The sequence below is a fragment of the Castor canadensis genome, chromosome 1 (assembly GCF_047511655.1).
Source record: "Castor canadensis chromosome 1, mCasCan1.hap1v2, whole genome shotgun sequence".
NCBI lineage: Eukaryota > Metazoa > Chordata > Mammalia > Rodentia > Castoridae > Castor > Castor canadensis.
The window spans coordinates 27,809,250-27,833,547 of record NC_133386.1 but is presented as its reverse complement, the minus strand read 5'-3'; the positions used below and the strand labels follow the sequence as shown (position 1 = coordinate 27,833,547).

At 37.2% G+C, this 24,298-nt stretch overlaps 1 protein-coding gene across 4 annotated transcripts in view; it reads left to right on the top strand.

Annotated features, from left to right (window-relative positions):
• The window catches only part of Pde7b (phosphodiesterase 7B), a 309,490-nt gene that overhangs the window by 261,254 nt on the left and 23,938 nt on the right, over window positions 1-24,298 (top strand). For all 4 annotated transcript variants that reach the window (XM_074073879.1, XM_074073883.1, XM_074073890.1 and 1 more), the window contains 6 exons: window positions 1,733-1,796; window positions 3,673-3,768; window positions 5,633-5,733; window positions 7,113-7,244; window positions 19,144-19,235; window positions 23,687-23,831. In XM_074073879.1, coding sequence (XP_073929980.1) covers window positions 1,733-1,796; window positions 3,673-3,768; window positions 5,633-5,733; window positions 7,113-7,244; window positions 19,144-19,235; window positions 23,687-23,831 — 630 coding nt within the window. The remainder of the gene's footprint in view (window positions 1-1,732; window positions 1,797-3,672; window positions 3,769-5,632; window positions 5,734-7,112; window positions 7,245-19,143; window positions 19,236-23,686; window positions 23,832-24,298) is intronic.

Here is a 24,298-nt window from a genome sequence, read left to right as displayed (position 1 = left end):
AAAATAAGCTTACAAGATATCTCCAGCCTAAATTACCAGAGAAACTTAAATTTAAGTGTGAACTGTTGCCATTAAACAAAAGTCAAAAATAGTGTTTTATAGATACATGCTAAGTAATATTATATTCCTCATACTACTAAGAAATAAATATTACTAATATATAATATTAAGAAATAAGCAGTAAGTATTGTCAGAAGAACCAATTCCCAATATTAGGGGAAAAAACCTTCTAACAACCCAAAGACTGAGATTGGGTGATGGTTGGTTGGTTAGATGGTTGGTTGATTGTGATTGATTGGTTGGTTGGTGGTTGGAGTTGGTTAGTTGGTTGGTTGGTTGGTTGTGATTGACTAGTTGGTTGGTGGTTGGTGGTTGGTTAGTTGGTTGGTTGGTTGTGATTGACTTGTTGATTGGTTGGTTGTAATTGGTTGTTGGTTGGTTGTGACTGGTTGATTAGTTGGTTGGTTGGTTGATTGTGATTGGTTGGTGGTTGGTTGGTTGATTGGGAATTTGTTGTTGGTTGATTGGTTGTGATTGGTTGATTGGTTGGTTAGTTGGTTGGTGGTTGGTTGGTTGGTTGTTAGTCAGCTGGTTAGTGATTGATTGGTTAGTTGGTTGATTGGTTGAGAGGAGAGCAGACTCAACTCCTCTGATACTGGAGCATTAATGCCAGAGCAGTTTTGGTGCACTCTATAAACAGATACATTTAAGAAAAGTAATGTTGAAGTGCAGAAAGAATGGTAAGCCAGAAGTCTAGATGTCAGAGGTCAGGTCCTGAGTCTGCCATAAATACTGTTTGATTTGAGTAAAAGGCATGCAATCCAGACCTCAAAAATAAGCTATCATCCCTTCATTTCTCTAATACATCTGAGGTCTTAATGTGGCACACAATGCATTTGGACTTTACCATAGGACACAGGTCAAGCCACTTGGGGCAGATAGAGGAATGTGAGCTTGTCCTCGTGTGAATCAGTGGCTAACCCTTCAAAGAGAGGTGGAAGAAGCTTCAGGAGCTGTGGTAAGGAGGGGGAATACAATCAGTCACTGCAACTTTTGTGTCACCATCTAATGATAAGTATGGTATGTTTTTAAAGAAAAATAGGATAAATCTGAATTACACAACAGACCTTTAAGTTACCCAGTATTTTCCAGTTACCACTTTTCAGCTTCCTTTGCAGTGGTTAATTTCACATTCAGCCCACATGGAGCAGAATAATGTGCTCAGCAGTGGTTTTCACTTCTTTCTCTTAAAACATTTGTTGTGAATCTCCAACCTGAAATGCAAGGTAGTTTGTGATGTAGACCTTTATTGAGCTCCAGTTTAACTGATACCAACACATGCGCCCCCTGTGAATCAGCACTGTTCAAAACACTTTATGTATACAGTGTCATTGTACTTCATCCTCACAACAACCCTCTGAAGCAGACAGTATTATCTGCCTCATTTCTCAAATGAAGAAACTGAGGCAAGAGAGGTTCTGATATGTGGCCAAAGTCCCACAGCCAGAAAGAGATGTGGCTGACATGGAAGCAGGCAGTTTAACTCCAGAACCTTCTGGAGTTTAACTCCAGAAATGGCTTCAGGGAGTAGAGTAAGACTTGGTTTACCAGTTGTACATAGAGTGGTGTGCTTCTATTTCTAAACTTAATTATTTCATTCATTGTGTATCAAAGTAAATGTTTGAGTCTTGATGTGATTCATTTGGGTGCTATTTTTTGTTTGCCTTTTCAGCATATGCTCTCCAAAGTGGGAATGTGGGACTTTGACATTTTCTTATTCGATCGTTTGACAAATGGTAAGTTACCCAAAAGAATTCTTGCTAAAATATACACCATAAAGTGGGATGCATGTCATAAGAAACAAAATTTATTTTTAAACACTGTTATTCTTTATTCCTTCCTTCTTTTCCCACTTTCATAAACCTACAGTCACTCAGGAGGGACCCAGATGAGGGAAAATTTAGATGAAGAATAAGGACTCAGTTTGGCCTTAGACTCTTAGGACAGTTTCCTTCTGACCTTGATGATCCCAAAAGAATGAGGAAGCTTCAGATTCAATTCTTTCCTTTCAGAATACTTGGGCAATCTTCTAAAGTAGGAAATTCATTGTTGAGTCAATGAAAACTGGAAACATGAAAGCACATCGACCAGTCCTGATTCTTACAGGACAGGGTGCTTGTGTAGATTTTAAAGTTAACTGAGTCTGTCCATGACAAGTAGTGCTCAGCTAGGCTTGCTATCATCAGAAGAAAATGATCACTAAGGAGAGAACATAAAAATTTATACTGCAGCTAAAGAAAAAACTGAATCTTCCCATTGACCAAGTTTCTATGCCAAGGAAAGCCTTCCTTAACAAAATAACAAAATCTAATTATATTTTCTTCTGTACATTAAACAAATGTAGATAAGCTTAGGCAGCCAAGGAAAGACATCACATTTAATGATAATGTTGGTCTGCCCTATCACCTTCCATATTTGTGCCTTAAAACAATACGGATGGTTTTCCCACCATTCTGTTATTCAACAAACATTGTGCAGTTAAAAGTGATGTAGCCTAAGATCATGAAACAGATCTGTACACTATTTAGAGCTAAGTAGACTATGTGGCTGGACCTTATAATGTCACATTTACTTTGCTCAAATCAACTGAGAAATGAGTGCTGGTAAATGAAATTAACTGTGAATAAAAGAACTTGTTAAATGGTGTTTGTTTAGAAGAAGAGAGTAATCACGACTGTCATAGAAACATGAAATATTTTATTTAACTCAATTCATTTGAGGCTCAGTAAGACACTATAACTAGGCTCTAAAGTAGACTTTAAACATGCACACACATATGCAGAAAGAAATTCTGAAATGAATTTATAAATAGCTTCAAAACTAGGAGGGAGACTTCGGTTGTATTGCTAGCAGACTAATTTCATTCATAAGTCCGTGGACAAGAATCATTTGTAATCTTATCAGTTATGTCTAGCTTGAGAGTTGCAAAATAGCACAAAGATGATGAAATATGCAAAGACCTTTGAATCAGGTACCCTGGAAGCGTAGACTTAGACAATATCTAGTCTTTCATTCAAAGCACCCAGACATCTTTTTGGCCCTTTTCAAAGTCTTGAACTATAATGCTTTTAAAATTCAAAATCATTGTTCTTAAATTAATAATATTTCTTGAAGTTATTATAGCTTCAATTTTGCACTTCTGCTTGAGTTCTAAAATGTCTCCTAGTCAAAATTTCTCTCAGGTAATTTTTCATAGGAAGAATAGGCTAGCACCATTAAGCAATATGTTAATTTAGATACTCCAATAAATATAAGAGTCAACTGAAAAGTGACTTAAGGCACATTTCAAGGGCCATTAACTGGGTTTTTAAAAACATCCACATGTAGGTACACCCACACACATATATGCATCCCTGACTCATCAGTAAGGAGACTCTTTATTTTAATATTTTCATTGCCTCTGGTATAGGGAGAAGGTCTAAGTTCATTCTGTTTGAGCTCAGAGAAAATCTAGATCATGGAAGTAATATCCTCTCTGCTTGATAATTTCAAATCCAAAGGAAAAAGAGTTCTATCAGAAGAGCCTTATTGTAAGACTTTGGATCTTACTGTCAATCTTGATATTTTAGTGGTGATAAAAACAAGTTAAAAGTGGTAACTGTCTTTCTCTAGGAAACAGCCTGGTCACACTGTTGTGCCACCTCTTCAACACCCATGGACTCATTCACCATTTCAAGCTGGATATGGTGACCTTACACAGATTTTTAGGTAAGCCCTTTCTTTCATATTCTACCCTATTGCCATGAATAATGATAGTGCATAATACTCAATATATATTGGAAAAAATCATAGTATGGTGGATAAAGGCTTCAAATTAATCTCAAATTATCTAATTTTATTTTTAAAATATAGCTTACCCATCCTAAGTCATTGATAAACTATTTACTTGATAGGTTATGTTTACAATATGTTAAGGCTTTACAAAGAAAGCCATCAAAAACATAGCTGTCAAAGAAGATTCTGATCTGCTCATATATTGACTAAACACCAGCAACATATACTTCAAATAATTCTAATTAGAGTATGAGTTTTTGAAAACCTTCAATAGCTTTTTATTTAAAAACCGTAACAAATACTATTTACACAGCACCCCCTAAGAGCAGGGTACTTTAGGTAAGTTATTTCTAACCATTAAGTTATTTCTAACCATTTGTACAAATCTCTAAGTTGGACATTACTGCCACCATTTGGCCCACAGTTAAGGAGACGTACAAAGAGATTTCATTACTTTCCCAAGGCCAAGGGCCAGTAGGAGGCAGAACCTCAGTTCACATCTTAATACCATCAAGAGTGAAACAACAACAAAAAAAAAGAGTGAAATAATAGCAGCCAAGCTTATACAGTGCTTACATCTTCTGGGACATCTAAAGACTCACAAATAATAATACATAGAACAGCAATACCTTGAGGTCAGAACTATTGTTTTTTTGAGAAGGAAGCTGAGGAGACTTGCAGTTCAGTAGCCTAACCCCTATAGATAATAAGTGATAGAGTTTAAATATAATTGGAAAACAAAACAAAAGGTGTATGAAGGGTTGGTGGAATGGCTCAAGTGCCTGCCCAGCAAGAATGAAGCCCTGAGTTCAAATCCCAACACCTCCAATTCAAAAAAAAAAAAGTATATGAGGCACAACAGAAATATTTTAAACCATCCCCAAGGTTCCTTTCCAGAAACATAACTCCAGGCTGATAGTATTTTAATTAGTTGAGCAAGTAATTAGTTTAGCCACAAGTAAGGCCAAATAATTTTGATTTGTCTAAAGAGACACAGAGTCTATAGTTGAATTGACACCTACATCCAGAGCCATTTTCATAGCATGGGCTGAGAACATGGCCACACTTGCAAATCTGGAATTCCCTACACACTGACTATACTGCATCCTAGACTTTGACTTGGTTATTTGCTGACGCAGGCTAGTGGCTTCTGTAAACAGCAAACCCAAATTGTGTTGCCTGTTATCCAACATGGTTCTGAGAGTACACTAACCCTTGCATTACACTGGGTAGAGGGGGTGAAGGGGGGGCTATGAAAGCTGATACCTTGAATAAGGTGTAATAATTCCAAAGAGGCCTCAGCTGGACCTCTGAAGTTCTTCAAATTTTCACCTGAAGAAGCCCCAGACTTGATTGGGTCAGTATTTTTTATTCAAGTGGTAATCCAGTCATTGGCTATCAGGAGCCTGATCCTACAAGGGCTCTTGAAAGGAAGCTTCACTTCTGGTATTTTATTCATAAATAGCGGCAAATTTAAATAACTAAACTATAGTGTGAAATACAGTTGTCCTTTTTTTCCTACATATTTATCTTTCCTATGAATGAGAGCCTTCATGAATGCCAGAAAGGAATGATTTATGGAGGAGGAGCGAGATCCCAGGGGCCTCACAAATCCTTTGGCTTTTCTCTCCTCTGCTAGAACTGCCAAGGTTGCAAACCGTCCTCGTTTGTAAAGGAACCACAAGCTATGCATTTTGGAGGCACTGATATTTTTCAACAAAAATCACCCTCCATAAATCGGATCCACTGTGCCACTCTCTCTTGGTTTTAGCTAACTGTGTTATCTGTTTCTTCCTAGTCATGGTTCAGGAAGATTACCATGGTCAAAATCCATATCACAATGCTGTTCATGCAGCCGATGTCACCCAGGCCATGCACTGCTACCTGAGGGAGCCAAAGGTAAAGTAAGATCCATCTGTCTCCCCGGTCACCTGGAAATGCCAAGTAAACTAACTGCTAGGCTTCAAATTACCCAACGTATCTGAACACCTTTGCCAGCAGTCATTCACAATATGAATGTAAATTATTTATATTAAACGTTTAGTATCAGCACTGAAATCTTATCACATTCATGAAAACGGATGTGAATTTTCTGAGGTTTCCTTTCATATTTTGTTTATTTGCAAAGCTGCATGAGGACAAAATCAACCTTCTCTCTGGCAATCTACCTTTTAGATATCCTCAAAGGTCCCAAAGATCAGGTCTTTGCCGTGGACCTTTGCCACAAATAGCACTGGCACTGAATTTTGCTGGGAACAAACTTCCCACCTCATGGTTTTTAATCAACAAATAGAATCAGAATTCCTCAAGATTCAAGCTCCATTTCTACTGAGCCAACTAGATTTCCTGATCCAGAGCCCACAGAAGCTTGTGAATATCAGTGATATCTTAGCATGCATGCTCTGACACAATAAACCAACTCAAAGTCATAAAATAAAAACAATGATAACCATATTACTCACAATCTAGGCCATTCTTAACTGTAAAAAAAATAAGTTTTTGTTATGAGTTTATGGTTTTTGGAAAATGACTGCTTAGTTCAATCAATTTTATCAACTCACTAAACAATTTTATCAACCACTAAACGCACAGATACCAAACAGGCATTCTCAGGACAAAACTGTATAGATGCCTCGCACCTGTAAAATACTCCAAAGACACTAATGGCATTACTTACTAATCATACTTAGCCCAAAAGTTCTGCTATATCACAGAGTTGTGTTTTATAAATTAGTACTGGATTCCCATTCTCCTCCTTGTTTTCCTGGCTAACCAAAATATTAATGAGTCTCACACCTTCCCCCACTATTTATTACACATTTTTTCAATTCAGCCTACCTCCTTCAAAGAAGTGGTAAAGATATATTACTTGAAATCTATAAATGATTTCTCAACTGTGTCCATTACCTCAGCTTCAACTTTTTTCCTCATTTACAGCCTTCTTGAGGAGCAAGGCTAATGTCAGTCCCTGCCTCCTCCCTACCTCTCAGCCATCAGTGTGGCTAACAAGCGATGCCATTCCAACAAAGCAAAATAAGTAGTAATAGGGAGATGAGACTAACCAAATGAGCTACACAATTTAAGTTTCCTCAGTTACTTTCCACACAGTTTTCTTTTGTTCTTGCAGTTCTGTGTCCCTATCACTCATTGAATACCTCAGAGGGCAAAGGTTTGGCTGACATGCTGAACAATACTTCACTCATTTGATTTAGTGAGAACAGATGCTACCCTCTTTGTGGCAGCATACTAACAGGTCTCCACATTTGATATTTTAACAGCTGGCAAGCTTCCTCACACCTCTAGACATCATGCTTGGACTACTGGCTGCAGCAGCTCACGACGTTGACCACCCAGGCGTGAACCAGCCATTTTTGATCAAAACTAACCATCATCTTGCCAGCTTGTATCAGGTAAGGGAGCCCAAAATGAAGCCAGATCCTGTAGAGTCCATTGCCTTAGGCCCAGGGCTTGAACCTGAGTCTTACCCTTGAAGAGAACCTTCATTTAGGGTCAACGTCAATGATGCAGATCATATGCAGAGCACAGGTCTGAACCCTTAGATTATCCTATGCCCCAAGAGAGATTAAATTAATGTACAAGGATATCCAAAGAATTAAATTTGTTCCAAAGCATAGTTAAAATTGTCCCAAGTGAACCAGCATCTCCTTTCATGGTCTCGAGTATCTATCTCTATGGAGACTATCATGTGTCTCCACATGACCATTTGAAACCAGGTATTTCCTACATGTAACCCTAATTCAGACTTGATTCTCTAGGGTCATTTCTGAACTGTACTGGCCTTTGAGTCAGAGGTATATTATCAAAGCCATACTTTGTTGAGCTGTTATAAAATAATTCTGCAAGGTGAATTGGTTGACCTGAAGAACTCTTATTTATAATATTGTTTCAGATAGTAAGCCCCATATCATAAATAAATTACCCTCAGAATTTTCATTTTGTCATTGGTTTTTGTTATTGCTTTATTTTGTTTTTTGAGACATGGCCTCACTATGTATACCAGACTGCCTTGAACCCACTATGTAGCTCAAGCTGGCCTCAAATTTAAGATCTTCCTACAAGCCAGGTACTGGTGGTTCAAGCCTGCTATCCTAGTTGATCAGGAGGATTTTGATTCGAAGCCAACCTGGACTAATAGTTCAAGAGACTGTATCTTTAAAACACCCAACATAAAAGAGGGCTGGCAGAGTAGCTCAAGTGGTAGAGTGTCTGCCCGATAAGCATTAGGCCCTGAGTTCAAACCCCAGTACTGCCAGAAAACAATCAAAAATCTTCCTGCTTTAGACTCTCAAATGCTGGAATTATAGGCATCTGACTACTCTCATAATTTTCAGTGTGGTTCTTTGGATTTGTTCGGTTGTCATTAATAAAATCATTTCATGTGAAAGAATCATCATCTACCTCAATTTTAGTAGACCTTTTGGGAAATATTGAGTGCTAAAAGAATTCCTGATAGATCTTCATAAAACAGTTGCACTAAACAAGAATTTTCAGCTTGAGAATGCATTTATTTCTGATAAAGTACAATTGAAACATGGAGAAAGGTCTAGCTCCTTTTGATTGACTTTTGGCACCAGTAGAAACTGGCATTCCAAGGTTGTTTAGATATCTACCTGACATGCTCTTTGGTAGTAGGCCCCTCAGGATGTCAGCCAGCCCTGGAGCTGGTCCAGACATGCCAAGTAGAGGGACATTTTATGATGAGCTAAAAATTAAACAAAGAGAAATACAAAACAAAAACTAGTTTTTCCAAACCATCTCAAAGGCTAAAATTATTGCTTGAGAAAAACATAGACTTTGGACTGGGGGAAAATGAACAAATGTCCCAAGAGTCCTCAAGTAGACTTTCTGTTCCTATTGACACTGACTTTCTCAAATGTCTTTTATTTTACAAAGGAAATCTATCGATAACTGTGGCTGCTTGATCCATTATGTTGCTGACATAATTCTAATTTCTCATCAAATAAATTGTATTGAAGTTTGATATTGATTAATCTGTACATAAAAAAGAGTCATAAAACTGCTTTCACATGAAGCATATATAAAGACACAAAATGAATTCTCATGTAGACAGGAAGTCAGAAAAATATGCCAGTGTTAAAGACATAAAAATAAGAAAACAAATAATGTAGACTTTTACAAATAGTAAAGCATTAAGTTCTCACTGATAATTAACAAAAGTGGAGCATCAATATAAAGATATTCTAATCTATCTATTCAGATACTAAAGGTTTTCTCAAAATAGAAGAATCCCTTACTTAAATTTTTGAAGTTCAGATAATTTTCAATAATTTTTATTTTATAATAAAATAACTTAATTTTTAATAAAGTGTTATTAAAAATAAGCATTCTAATAAGCCAAATTCTATGGTTTTTGATGCAACATATAATCCCGTATATTTTTAACCAGCAGCTATTTATTGCAGATATCAGCTGATGTACTAGGATCTAGGAGTACAAAGACGAATGAAACATAATCTCTGTCCTTAAACATTTGTTCAAACTCAGATGCCAAAAATGAGCAAAACGCAAGCAAACTTAATTCTAGTTTGAAAGGGGTTTGAGGAGTTACCTAAAGGTACATATATAGATACATTTTTTTATCTTTAAAGAGTAAATACCTGCCTTGTTCTTTATATCCAACGATGATAGCTTCTAAAACAGAGTGAGCTATTATTTGTTACAGAAGGAATCTCATCCATCTGTATTTCCCTGATAGGAAAGAGAAGGATAATGACAAGGGAGGAATTGGAGTGGCAGGCTCAAAAACAACTTTCAAGATGCTATCTTTGTCAGCCACCTGCTCAACTGACCTTAGGATCCCTTGGAAGCTAGAGATCCATGTTTTAGGGACATTGTTAGAGGTAAACCAATGTCACATAATATTATAAAGATACTTCCAGTATCCTAAAGCTGGCTATAATAAACACTGAAATTTAATCAACCAAATGGTAATTTTACAGATTGAAGTAAAAATTATTTTAAGGGACCTGAAAATAATATGAAATTTTAATTTTAACCAAATATTTATGATGCCTTTTATTATTGGTTATAATTATTTATTACCTATATTAAGGAGTTCTAAAAAGATAAGGGTAATTCCTCATAAAAATTCTGTTCAGAAAGACAAATAGCATATGATCTCATCCATACATGGAATCTAAAAAAAGTCAATCCCAGAGAAGTTGGGGGTAAATAGTGGTTACAGAGATTGGGAAGAGTAAGGGGGATGGGAAGGAAGGAGATGGTCAGTGGGTACATTGTTACAGTGAGATAGGAGGAGTGAGTTCTGGTGTTCTTTTACATAGTAGAATAAATATAGTTGTCAATTATGCATTGTATATCTCAAAACAGTTACAAGGTAGAATTTTCAATATACTCACCATAAAGAAATGATAAGGGGTTGGGGTGTAGCTCAATGAGAGAGTATTTACCTTACATGTACCAGAGCCGGATTTGAGCTCCAGCACCACACACACACAAAAAAAGCATCAGCTGAGTGTGGTGGCATAAACTTGTAGTCTCAGCTACTCAAGAGCCTGAGGCCGAAGGATCACTTGGGCTCATGAGTTCAAGATCAGCCAGAGCAACATAGTCAGATTCTGTCTTGAAAAAAAGAAAAGAACAGAACAGAAAGGGGTAGGGAAGGAAGGGAAAAGAAAAAGAGAAAAAAGAGATGAGAAAAATTTAAGTTGATGGATATGCACTAATTTCATCATTAAACATTGTATACAGAAATCAAAACACATTGTATAATATGTACAATATTATATGCTAATCAAATAAATTTTTAAAATTCTACTTGACAAATTATACAGTTAACCTTCATTCAACATTTATTGTAATTCAAGCACTATGCTAAATGCTTTTTAAACATTATCTTACTTAATCTTCACAATAGCCCAATGAGGTGGATATTATTACCATACTTTGTTTTCAAGGAGAGAGAAATTGATACATGGAAAATTTAAGTGTTTTTCCTGAAAATTAACAGCAGAACTGGGAGCTTTTCTCTCCAGAACCAAAGTGCCTAAGCACCGTACATGCTGCTCCATAACTCACACTGGTCCCCCTGTGTACAAGAAGCAAAGCTCTTTCTCTCCTTGAGGTCCTCCTGCTGGTGAGGGGTATGAGACTATAGACTTTGGTAAGCACTCTACAGTATATAGCTACAAACAGATGCAATGGTCTGCAGTATATAGCCACAAACAGATGTAACGGGACGACAGAACAAGAGAAATTGATTCTGCCGATGGTTCAGGTAGGGGAAATGACGAAGAACAACATAAACTGCATCTTCAAGTGTGAGTAGTGTTTAAGTAGCTGAGATGACAAGAGGACATTCGAGATGGCACAAGCCATGTACTTCTGAGATTAAAACCTGCAATTTTTAGTGACAAAATGGACTGCATCCATGGCCCCCTGCCATCAGATCAGTGGCTTGGGCCTATCTCAATGAAGTGTATCTTCTCTTTTTTAGTAGAAATTGTAGATTCCTTGCACAGGACATGACCTGGATTAGGAAATCTTCACTGTGCATAAAGTTGTAGGTGAGGAACTGGCATAATCCTTCAGATTTTCAATTTAAAGAAAAATAAATCATATTACATAATCTATAAACTGAACAAGATATTAACAACACATGATATTTTAAATTTTTTGTAAATGTAGCCTTTTGGTCTATCAAGAGCTTGTTATTAGAGACATAAATGGGATTTTAGGAAGCCATATACAAATTTTCACAGGATATATCTATGCACATTTTTCTGGGAGAAGGGTCTCTAAGTTTCATCAAATTTTAAAATGAGTTATAGATTCAGAAGATCTTAAGAATCACAGAAATGAATGAAATAAATCTATGTGCACAAAAATTATTTTCTCACCTACATATTTGATCAACAAGAATACCCTAGAGAGGACGTTCCAGGAATGATGTGACTTTGAGAACACCCCGTGCGTGACTTTGTTACAATGCAGACTTACTATAAATGAGATAAAATGGAAGAGGGCTTCCTCTCCCTCCTGTTGGCTGAGCTCTTTCACTTCTGATAAATAAGATTGTTGCATAACGCTTGTGCCCTGAGATAAAGAGGGAGCCAGGGCAGCTGGAGTGAAGGCCGGGTCAGAGGGCACCCTCCCATTGTCTGCTGTCTGGCCCGAAATGAACTGCCAACCAAGTTCAACGTGAAGGTGGGGCAGTCACTTCCATCTGGCACCTCACTTATCAGACTGGACACAATCCATCTATCAAGGTAGAACGAGAGGAAAAGGAGCATGTGAGAGGCCTGAGAACTTGCTTTCATTCCACCCTCCACACAAAGTTAAGGGTGGACTCAGCAATTTGCAAAATAAGCATTAAATCAGACATAATATTGGCTATTGCAATTATAAAAGGAATCACTCTCAGTTCAGTTTAAATTTTAATTTCATTTGATAGAATCCAACTATCTATTAACTAGAGATGGAGCACACCATCCAAATAAAATAATGAATAATTAATCATTCCATGAAACATGTTTGTTACAGTCTATAATGTCTTGCAGAAGTTTCTATCATCTTTGTGAGTTGTAATCCCGGATACCTGGGAGGCAAAGGTAGGGGGAGTACAGGTACCATACCAACCCCCAAACAAAGTTATCAAGACCCTATCTCAAATACAAAAACACAAATAAAAAGGCTCGGGGTGTGGCTTAAATGGCATCATGCTTGCCTAGCATGTGGAAGGCCCAGGATTCATTCCCCAGTACCACCAAAAAAAGTTCATATCATTTTTCTTAAAACTTAGCTGCAGGCAGGTGGTCCTATGAACTCTCACAAATAAGAATCCACAAAAGATAACTCATAACCTCACAGTTTCTACAGTATGAAAGGCATTGAGGGAAAGTAATGTTGAAATCCTAAAAGGGAGACATAAATTTGATTTTCTGGTTAGTCCTAGGTCTGCCCTATAGACATCAAGTGACATCCAAATGCCTTGCTTGTCTGCGATCAAAGTCTTGGTCAGATGCAGGTGAAAGGAGAGAAAGACATCTTCTAAGATGCATTAATCAGAGTAGGGCATAGGTCTTACAAGGGTCAAAGTCTTGTTCAATACACAAGACATTTCTTTTCCTCTGAGAACTGGCTGGGGCTCATGGGAGTCACCAAGGAAACCATTTGTCTTATTAGGGGAGAACTCTGCAAAGTCTGTTACCTCCCGCAGTCTTGCATCTTGTTTTGCAAGCAAATAAAAATGAAGACACAGACAACATTCCTGTTGTTCTTTCTCTCTCCTCTGGATTTAAAAGGCATAATAACTCCTGATTTCTCTTGTACACCAGCCTGGGCTTATCACCATCACTCTAAGTATTTTAATCAAAGAAAGTGCCCAATAAACAGAGAGGAAACCAGTTTAAAGCTCCCTGTATGTGCCGGCTGTGGAGGCATACTCTGGTGATCCCAGCTATCCAGAGGAAGAATGGGAGAATCCCAGGCTGAGGTGGCCCCAGGCAAAAGGTCAAGACCCTATCTAAAAATTAAACTAAAGCAAAAAGGCTGGGGTATGGCTTAAGTGGTAGAGTACCTGCCTAGCTTGCACAAGGCCCTGGTTTCAAAACCTCAGTACTTCCAAAAAAATAGAAAAAAAACAAAAATCTCCTTACGTGACAGCAACCAGCTATGCCAGGTTCTCTTTGACAAATAGCTTCTTGTTTTATTTGAAAACCTGTGTTCATGGCTTATTAAATGCCATGTTTTGTTCTTAAATGGCATGTTTTGTTCTTAAAGCGGATTATACTTGGTAACTCCAACAAAAAGGGGAAAAAAACCATTTTTTACCTTCAATATTGTCAGGGTTTTGTTTTTTCCAAATTAAAATTCTCATGAGTCTTGTGAGCACAAAAGTGGATAGTTACTCTTTCAGCTCTAAGATGAAGATTATTCTTAAAACAGCAAGCATGCAGGGTTTGAGGCATGAAAACCTACTGCCTCCAGGACACTGTGAAATTGCTGAGCTGATACTTCTTCAAGGTAGACAGATGTGATACCCAATGTTTATTCCAAAACTAGCTGGGATTTCAAAGTATAACAGGGGGCACCATCTCCCCATTTGTTCATGTCTCCTGGACTATTTTTGATGCATTTCTTCTTCTTCTCAATCTACCCTTTGCTGACAGTGGGCTGAGCTGCAGTGCAAGCCAGACGAGTCCGAATGGAGCTGCCTCTGTGCTAGGTGACCTAGTATCATCGGCAGTTCACTGGGAAACACAAACAACTGGCCTTCTCTCCCTAGTTCAAGGGCACCCCCATCTTCCTTCCTCTTTCATCTACACACACTCAGCCTTGCTCGGGTTCAACTCTTTCTCTATTATGTGGCCAGAAAGAGTTTCCTGGAACTCAATTTTGACCACATAGATTCCTGCTCAAAATCCTGCTGAACTCCAGAATTGAGCAAATGGTCCAATCCAGTGCAAAGTACACTTCTGGGAGTTCTCATCTGACCCTACCTTCCCTTCCAGCCTTTCTTCCCACCATCTTCTCCCAGGATCCTATGCAAAATCAAGTCAGGACTACTTTCCAACTTCCCAAACATGTCACTCATTCCTTCATCATTGCACAAATAATTATGGAGTCTTAATACATGCCAGGTGCTAGGGATGAGAAAGATGAACAAAACAAATAAGAATCCCTGTTTTTTCCTTGGGAACAGAAAACGAAAGTAAAAAAATGTAGTCTATTCTAAAGACAAAAAGTAGCAATAAAACAGAGACGGAAGATATAAAGGGTCCCTCTTGCTTACAGGTCTTCACATGGGCTCTTCCTTCTGCCCATTTTAATCAAATGCACTATTATATTGATATTTTCCTCAAATATAATGTATAACACAGTATATTGCCTAGTCTCTGACTTCTTTTCTCTACCTTGTTTATCCTTTTGGCCAAGCAGAATGGGTGAAAATGATTTTAAAATTCTTTATAATAGTCTTATTTGTATCTTACAACTGACAAATGCTTTCTGGTATGTAATTTCTGGAGTTGCTTAGTGTTCTTGGTTATCTATGAATGTGTAATGGGAAAGAGCCAATAGATATAATAATTTAAAACTCTTTTTGGTTCGTGCTTAAATCTAAGGATTTCACAACAGAAAATCCCAAGTCTAGCTTCTGTTGACCAAAAATTCAAATCAAACTCTTTTTCTTTTAACAATTCTTTGAACTTTTGCAACTACTGAACTTTGGTGCTTGGGAAACTATTACACAGTCTCCCTGCAACACATATTTACTTACTTAGATGGCACTGTGCCACATGGTATGGCACAAAGATGAATACAAGCTGGGTGTGGTAGCTCATGCCTCCAGCTACACAGGAGGTGGAGGTAGAAGGATTACAGTTAGAACCAACCCAGGCAAAAGTGTGAGATCCTATCTGAAAAGTATACTAAAAGCAAAAGGACTCAAGTGGTACAGTGCTTGCCTACCAAGCATAAGGCTCTGAGTTCAATCCACAGTACCATAAAATTTGTATATATACTCCTTGCTATCAATAGCAGTCACAAATGGCAGCAGTTTTTAGAGTATGGATAGCCATGGGACACATGAAGATTTTCCACAGGTTCACAGGCAAGAGTGGTGTGAGCAGAATCCATTTTCAGGTCCTCATACTAACCCATCCGGAAAACCTTGCAGAACAGTCAAATCAGTTTTGCTTTTTCACTCACCTTTCTTGATCACCCTGGTTCCACTTTACAGAAGAACACATACACTTACCATTCTGAGTCAGAATGCTTATCACCCCAGATATAAAAACTACAAAGGAATCACTAAAAATATTAAAAGAGGTCTCCAATAATTGAGGTACAATAACTCCCCCTCCATCTCATAAACTGATGCATTGTCAGTAAATTTTTATTCTTAAGCATAATTATTCTTTCCAAATGTGCAACATTCATGTGTTTTGATCAGTTAGTTACTGATAATTGTCCCATAAACTCTAGCTCAAAAAATATTTAATTCTTTGAGCCTAATATTAGGAAAATCTTTGAAATTAAAATTTCAATATATACTTATTTTGTCACAGAGAAATAGGATAGGTCAACAATAAAAGATTCGCACATAAAATATATGCTGTTCAAATAAGATTCTATGGAGGAATAGAACAAAAATATAAGCTTTAGGGTTAGAGTATAGCGCAGTGGTAGAGCATGTACTGAGCCTGGGCAAGGGTCTAGGTTCAACTCCAGCACCAGAAGGAAAGAAAGAATGAGAAAGGAAGGAAGGAAAAGAGAGAAGGGAGACAGGGGAGAGAGAGAAAGAGAGAGAGAGAGAGGAGAAAATGCAAGTTCTGGTAGGGAAAGAATTGATTTAAAATTTTGACTTAAAGAATACTCAGCAGTCATGGTGGCATGCATCCACAGTCTCAGCTACTCAGAAGACTGAGGTTGGGAGGATTGCTTGAGCCCAGGAGTTCAAGACCAGCCTCAGCAACATAGCAAGAATCTGTCAAGAAGAAGAAAAAGAAAAAGAAGAAAGGAGGAGGAGGAGAAGAATTTTATTCATGTATTTTTTCCAAGAGGAGATGAATGAGCTTTAAATGCCATTGGTGGGGGGAGAGGTGGCCCAAACAAGGTACATGTATGAATAAATGTAAAAACAATTTTAAAAAAGAAAAAAATGCCATTGGTATTTAGCTTCCCTTATATATCATACCTAAAAAAGAATGATGTTAAAATATCCATATTCACAAATATGCAGGATGTAATTTAAATTAATGAATTTTTTAGAGATCAATTCTGAAAAGTATAGGAAAATTAAGTCTAATTGCAGGCATTAGTCAACTTACAAACTTCTGGCTCTGAGTGCTTGGATGTACAGAGGAAACTGTTGGGAGGCAGCAAGGTACACGAGCAGAGCTCAGGTCTAATTCCACCTGATCTGAGTTGAAGACATTCCTGAGCCATTCACTAGCTGTGTTGCCTCTCTAGGAAGTAAGAATAGCAGAGCTGGCACTTGATGCGTCCCCTCCGCACACTGCCACTTATTTCTTTCTCTCCAAACGGCACTGGGGTGGCCCTGCTTCCAACATGGTCCTGCCCAAAATACGCTTGTTTGCATGAAGGCTCACCCACAATAGGGTGTGTTTGCAATCATAAATTCTGTCTTTTATTCTGTATCAGCTCTTAAACCCACTCAATTTCCTTCCATTTTCCTGGTGCTCTTCCCCAAATATGGTTCACCAGCAAATTTCCCAAGTATCCTTGCATTCAGTCTGCAGGAGGATTATTAATGAAGATGTTAAGTCAGGATGGCATAAATAACAAGGCTTAAGGCCATCCTCCTGACACTTTCATTCCACTTAACAGAAATATAGTATCATTTATCATTAGGTCTTACACTTTTCTGGCCCCTTAAAAAACTCACATAAAGGCACTCATGTCCATATCTTCTTGAATTAGTTTTGCAAGTGAACTCATGAGCGGCTGAATTAAATGTCACTGCAGGACTGAACATCTGTTACATCACACTAATCTATCACTCTCTGCACTCATAAATCTTTACAATCAAAACAAATTAGTCTGGCATGTTATTTCTAGTAAACATTCTCTTTTGTTGTGTGTGGCTCATGCCCAAAAGGAGATAATAGACCAGTGAATGAAAATAATAAAATCTCATCAGTGGCTCAAACATGGCCAAATGATGACAAAAGAATAATGACTCTGGTAACAAAAGAGATGAATAGCAATGTAACAGCCTAGACAGGGATGGGTTGAAGGCAAACTCAGGAAATTCATCACAACAAAGTCCCGTAGAGAAATCCTTGTCTGATTTTCAAACCAAGATGAGCTGCACTTTTCCTAATTTTATGTTTTTCCAAGGGACCTTGGATTGAGCCATTCATGGGGGTCCTCTTTTCATTTGCTGAAAAGGTTGAGGATTATATGAGAGACCCAGATATAGTAGGAGCATCCTGAAGGTGTGATTTTTGGTCTCACTCCTGGTTCCGTTCAGTGTCCATATTATTTTCCTTTCTTCTTTTCATCACTTTTAAAAAATTGTGGTAAAATGCACATAAATATAAAATGTACCATCTTAACCATTTTGAAGTCTTAAGCCCTGTCATCTTGTTATACAACCATCACTACCATCCATCTCCAGAAGGCTTTTCACTTTGCAAAACTAAAAGTCTGTAACCCATTAAACAATAACTCCCCATTCCTCCCCACCCCTCAACCACCACTAGGAACCACCATTCTACATTCTGTCTCTATTATTATGACTGCTCTAGATACCTAATTTAATTGGAATCACACAGTTTCCCTCACTTTTAAAGAGTTTTATCTTCTTGGTTTTTTTTTTTTTTTTTGTAAATATATAACCCCTCTTAAAAACAATATAGGGAATGAAAAAAAATAAATAAGGAAATAAAGCAAAAAGGTTGACTGGGGTTGAGAGGGTTCTATTCTATATGTATGAAGTCAGTGGTAAGACCATAATGTTTGCTCATTAGAACAAAATAAAATGGATTATAAGATATATTTGCTATTTAAATGGTTAGTTAAACATTCAGATAGCAAGCATAGTTCTAATAGCAATAAGGTCAAAGGAGACACTGAACATCAAAGAGGTTCCCACAAGGCAGGAAATATCAAGATAATTGAACAAGGAAACCATTGCAGTTTTTAACTCATAAACCTAATAGGCTAAATGCCAGTATTCTGGTCACGAAGATTATTGACAGAGCTGCCTCCACGACAGTGGTTCTCAGACTTCAGTATGCATAAGAGTTAATAGCCACAAGTTCAGGAGTCTGAAGTCTCACCAGCTGCCCTGGTGGTTTGGACATAGGAGGTCGTTATCAAAGTTGAGAGACAATAATCAGTGCAGGGGATTAGATCAGATATTTTAATGCCTGCCTCTGCTCAGTTTGGACAGATAATCTTGGATGATGTTATGACAATAGGGCCGTGGTCTCCATTGCTACCTGTTTTTAATTGCTTCACTTTACACTTCTACATTGTGTTGTCTAACCGGGCTATGGAAAGCTCCAACAGAGGCAGAAGTGAATGACACTGGGAAAAGACAGGCCCTCATTCAACCCTGGAGTGGAGGGTCCCCAAGGGTCGTGCTGCCTTCCCACCATCACGATAAGCCTTGAGAACAGGTCTTGTGATGATTTTCCTTTGGGTTTCTTTTCTGCTCTGTCACCAGGAACAAACTGGCTGGAGGGGGAATGCCAGCTGCCCTGGAGCTGTGTTCAGCATGAAAGATTGTTAGCGGGCTGCTCCCTCACTTACAGCTTTTGTTTTCTTTCTTTCCAGAATATGTCTGTGCTGGAGAATCACCACTGGCGGTCCACAATCGGCATGCTTCGAGAGTCAAGGCTCCTTGCTCACTTGCCAAAGGAAATGACGTAAGTGCTGTGAGATGAAACAGGCTGATGTACACACAGTAAAGATAAGATGAGTTCTCCAGGGGCTCTCAGGACCCCTGCATGAGTGACAGAGAGCCAGCTCTATGCTTCCTGCCTGTGTTTGGTTGTCTGGCAGGAGATTCGGTGTCAGGTACCACAACCCAGAAACCAGAATCTCTCTGTGTTTTTCAAAGGGCCTTGGACTATCTATGACCTAAAGTTAAGAAAAGAGACAATAAACAGCTCTCAACTTTCACGCTTCAGCATCAACACTCTGCTTTGACAAATGTCTGTCCTTTATGTGGCCAAAACTGTCCGCTTGTTTAGATCCAAAGAGTAAATATTTAAGAAGGAGCATAGGAATTCTCGAGCTAGCTCAGTAAAGTGTGTTTTGTAACTGCCAATCTTAGCAAAAATAGTAGTCAGAATGTCTTTTCTAAAACATCTTTTGTGAAGTGATTGAATGGGCCTCAGCAATTTTTTTCACCATTACTTTGGCTAATATTTCTTGTATTTTAAACCAAGAAATACTGCTTTCCTGGTCCACTGTTTGCTGGGCCAGCTAAGTAGGCTGCACCTTAACTAAACTCAAGGCATTTCCTCATGGCTCCAAGCTAGCTGTTATACTGTCTTCAAAGCCACCACTGCATCCCCTCTGTTTAATGAAAATATGCAGAACCCACGGGAGGGAGGTGAGTGGCAAAAATAGATCACTGCACCCTTCTTAATGAAAAATGACTGAACTTGAGGTCAAGGACCAAGTGGTGTTCCCCCATAGGACAGGCAACACACTCTGGGATTGTGACTTTATTCCTGGTCCCCTGATACCATCTCATGCTGTTTCCTAGCACCCAGAGGAATGTGGAATTTGCAGGAGGGACTTCAGTCCTAAGAACTTTTTACTCCTTGGAACTTAATAAAACCAGGCCTCGTGCATGCTACAAAAACTTTTACTAGAATAATAAATTGCAAAGGCTGAAAGAATAAAATACAAAAAAGAACTGAAAGCAAGAAATCAAGTAAGGAGAAAAGGAGAAAGAAGGTGGTGAAAGGGAGGGGCAAATAAAGAAAGAAAAAGAGGAGAATAGGAAGAAGAGTCAAGACAGGAAAGAATAAAGGGAAAGGGAAAAGAAAGAGAAGGAATTCATTCAGCGTGACAACTCTGGTTCCCTTTATACCTACCTTAAAGCTGCTTATCGCTCGCTTAGAATTCATTTTCTCAGAGACTCTCACTCATTCCTATGGATTCCAAATAAAAATGCCACTTGAGTTTCTTCATGAAAGTATGTGCTATAAATTGCTTTTGCTAGAAGAATAATTATTACGCAATAATAACTGTGAAGGGACTTCACAATGAGTTACCATCATAATCCTCGTTAGTTTTCTATCATCACGCAAATGCTTTATAGTCATTTTCCAAAGATTTATAAAAGCAAGACAGGTTAGCTGTAGAAACTAAGAAAGATTTAACAAAAGTAGTAGTTTGAAGCAAATGAAGTTCTTTTTTGAGAAGCAAACAACAGTGGAATACTGCCTGTTTCATATGGATTGACCTGAAATGAAAAAGAAAAGTGAAATTACTGATAATCTTGCTGTCTGAGAATAATGCTAACCTGATTGTGAATTTCCTTTTAGCCTTTTTTCAATACAACCATATTTTAACAAAATGGGGGACTTATCTGACAGCTTTTGTCCTGGTATTATTCACTTACCATAAAAGCTTTTTCCATATCATTAAATCTATTACTTAAATTAAAATTATTTTCAATCCCCACCACCACATTATTGTTAAAATTATTTTAAAATAATTTCAATTTTTATTAAAATCATTTTATTTTACTATTTAAAATTATTTAATTTTAAATTAAATAATTTTTTAATTTAATTTAAATTTATTTAAAATTATCTTATACCATTCTTGTGCACAAATGGGTGTGACTGTTGCTTATTGTTTGAAAATTAGATGGTTTACAAATTTTTGTCATTTATAAATAATGCTCAACACACATTCTTAAACATATAATTCTGTTCCACACTCTGATACTCTATTTTCTCAGAAAATATTTGTGAATAGAATTATTGACCAGAATAGTTTGAATTTTGAAGATTATTGTTGCATATTATCAAATTGCTTTTCTAAAAGAGCTTTATCTACCTGTGTTTCTATTAGTGAGTTATAAGAAAATCTACCAATGAAGCATCACCCAAATTGAGCCTTATCTTTTATTGTATTTTTAAAATATTTGCAAATCTCATAAATATATATCTATATATGCAAAGAGAATTTTTCATTCAATTGGTACACACCTTTAATGTAACTGACCTCAAAATTTTTCATATATTTACTGAGCATTGTTATTTACTTAGAAAACAGATTTTTAAATTTGCTCTTTTCCTATCTTATTCTTAGTATTATTTATTTGTAAGAACTCTTTGTATATTATGTTCAGCAACCATTTCTTATACATTGTAACTATTACTTGAAGTTTTTAGGTTGCCTTTTAATTTGATTTTTATGAAATATTTTACTTAACTAAAATAGATTTCCCGATTGTAAATCTAATAAATGTTCATATTTTTTAAAAAATTCATGCTCTATTGAGAAATATAAAGAAGAAAAGGCAAATCAACAGTAATCATACTATATCTTTCCAGTTTCTTTTCTGTGACCATAGAGATCACACTTTGCATGCTTTGTATCCTGTTTTTTTAATAGAACAGTAAAAGAGGACATTTTTCCATAACAACAAACATAGCTATATATCATCATGTTTAATAATTTCAAAGTTTCAATACAAGTTTTGTGATGTTTGTCCTCCCTAAAATGTTTCATTATTATAAACAATAGGATAAGTATTAATATAACACATACCCTTATTAAATTACATCTTGCCAACATGCTAATATAAATTTGTAGATGAACTGATGGTCATATCATTTATGCCATCAAATGCTTTTTTTAATTTTTCAACAATTTTATTAGCATATAATAGTTTTACAGAGAATTACATTGTGATATTTACATGTGTATTTACAATATATCTTGATTAGATTTACCCCCTTCATCATTCTTCCTCTTCTCTGCTTCCCCTTCCTAGAACAATTTCAACAGGTTTCATTCTTCTAGTTTCATATATACCATCAAATGTTTTAATACTAATTCCTATTACACTAGTTTATATCTAATAAATCGGAGATAGGCATACCCTGTGATGCAGTCATTATATTCCTGAATATACATCCCAGAGAAACTTCTGCACATCTGTAACTGGAGGCATGTAAGGATATTTGTTGTGGCATTTTTCATAGTAGTCAAAAACGAGAAACAACACAAGGGACCATATTGTACTATATTCTCATAATGGAGTATAATATAATAATGAAAATGAATGGACTATTGCCTATACATCCACCTGAATGAATTTCAGAAGCATAATTTTAAGCTAAGAAAGCAAGACATGAATTAATACATACCATATAGCTTAAAGTTCAAAAGTGGTTAAAGTTAAATCACATTGTTTAGACATGCATGGATAGGTAGTAAAATTATTATAAGAAGCAAGAAAATCATTAAAGCAAAGAGCAAGAGGGTAAATGCTTCAGGCTTAGCGTGGGGAGAGGGGTACAGAAGATGTAATGGGAGAGGCAATGGGGAGCTTCTGTGTTCTTGATCCAGGGGTGATACAAGATATTCAACTTATATTTATTAATTGAGCTATGTATGTATGCTCCATGTGCTCTACTTAAATATATTTCATTTTTAGAGGTGAATTTTAAACACAGTCATTTATCCTTCCTTCTACCAATTATTTTCTACAGGTGAACTAAAGTTCTAACTTGTGTTATTTTTACAAAATACTACATTTCCACTGTACCATTTTTTTCTTACCCATATATCTCTTACCCACTGGTTTGTAATGGTGTCTTAATCACTTTTCCCCTCTTTCAGTCCAGTTCTCTCTATTGTATGCTATTGGTGGATCTTTCTGTTCTATAGTGTCAGTCACTCTTACTCTCATCATTATTATGACTATTACTGTGCCTTTTTCTCTCTCCATAAAAATAATGTTTGAACTAGTTTAAGTTCTGAAAAAGCACAACCCCAGCTCCTGTGACTCTTTATGTCTTCTTTTATCTTCCTTGAAGTGTGCATTTCTGTTTCACTTTCAATTTTTCACCATAGGAATTATGGGAATGTATAAACTTCCACAACTTTGTGTACCTAAGGCTTTACTCCCTCTATTCAGCATTGGCACACCTCTGTCCACAGACAGGAGACTCACTCTTTGGCTGGGAGGGACTGGACTCTGTGTAATAAACACAATCAAAGGTATAAATGAGATGACCAGCTACCTAATGATTCTCTAATCAATCAACCTCCTCAAAGGATTTGTGTGTGTGTGTGTGTGTGTGTGTGTGTATTTTTTTCTTGTTCATTCTTGTGGATGCAGACAGGATATTGAGCAGCAGCTGGGCTCCCTGATCTTGGCCACAGACATCAACCGACAGAACGAATTTCTGACCCGATTGCAAGCTCACCTCCATAATAAAGACTTAAGACTGGAGGAGGCACATGACAGACACTTCATGCTTCAGGTAAACAACTACAAAGCCATTAACCTTGCTGAGTAAAAACACTTTGGGGGCATGATCAATGATTTTAGCACATTTGAGGAATAATCTCCCATGGTAAAAGTTAGAGTGGTGGCCTACTTTATTAAAAGACATATGAAATTGTTAAATGGTTTCCAAACAAGCGCAATCCAGGTTTTGCATCAGTAAGTTGATAATATCTCATTTTTCTTTCTTCAGTATCTACTTCACCACAAAGTTGTCCCACAGGAAGGTTGCATACATACAGTATGTGTCTAACGTTCTGGGGCTCAAACCCAGGAGGACCTGGGTTTTCTAGGCATGCAGGCAAGTGCTGTATCATTGAGATGCACTCCCAGACCAAGTGCTTACCACATTTTGTGGCTTGGAATAAAATTGTCCAGTGTGATTCCTGTGCAGTTTTAAGAGACTGTTTCTGTAGCATGAAACTATGCTAATCATTACCCATC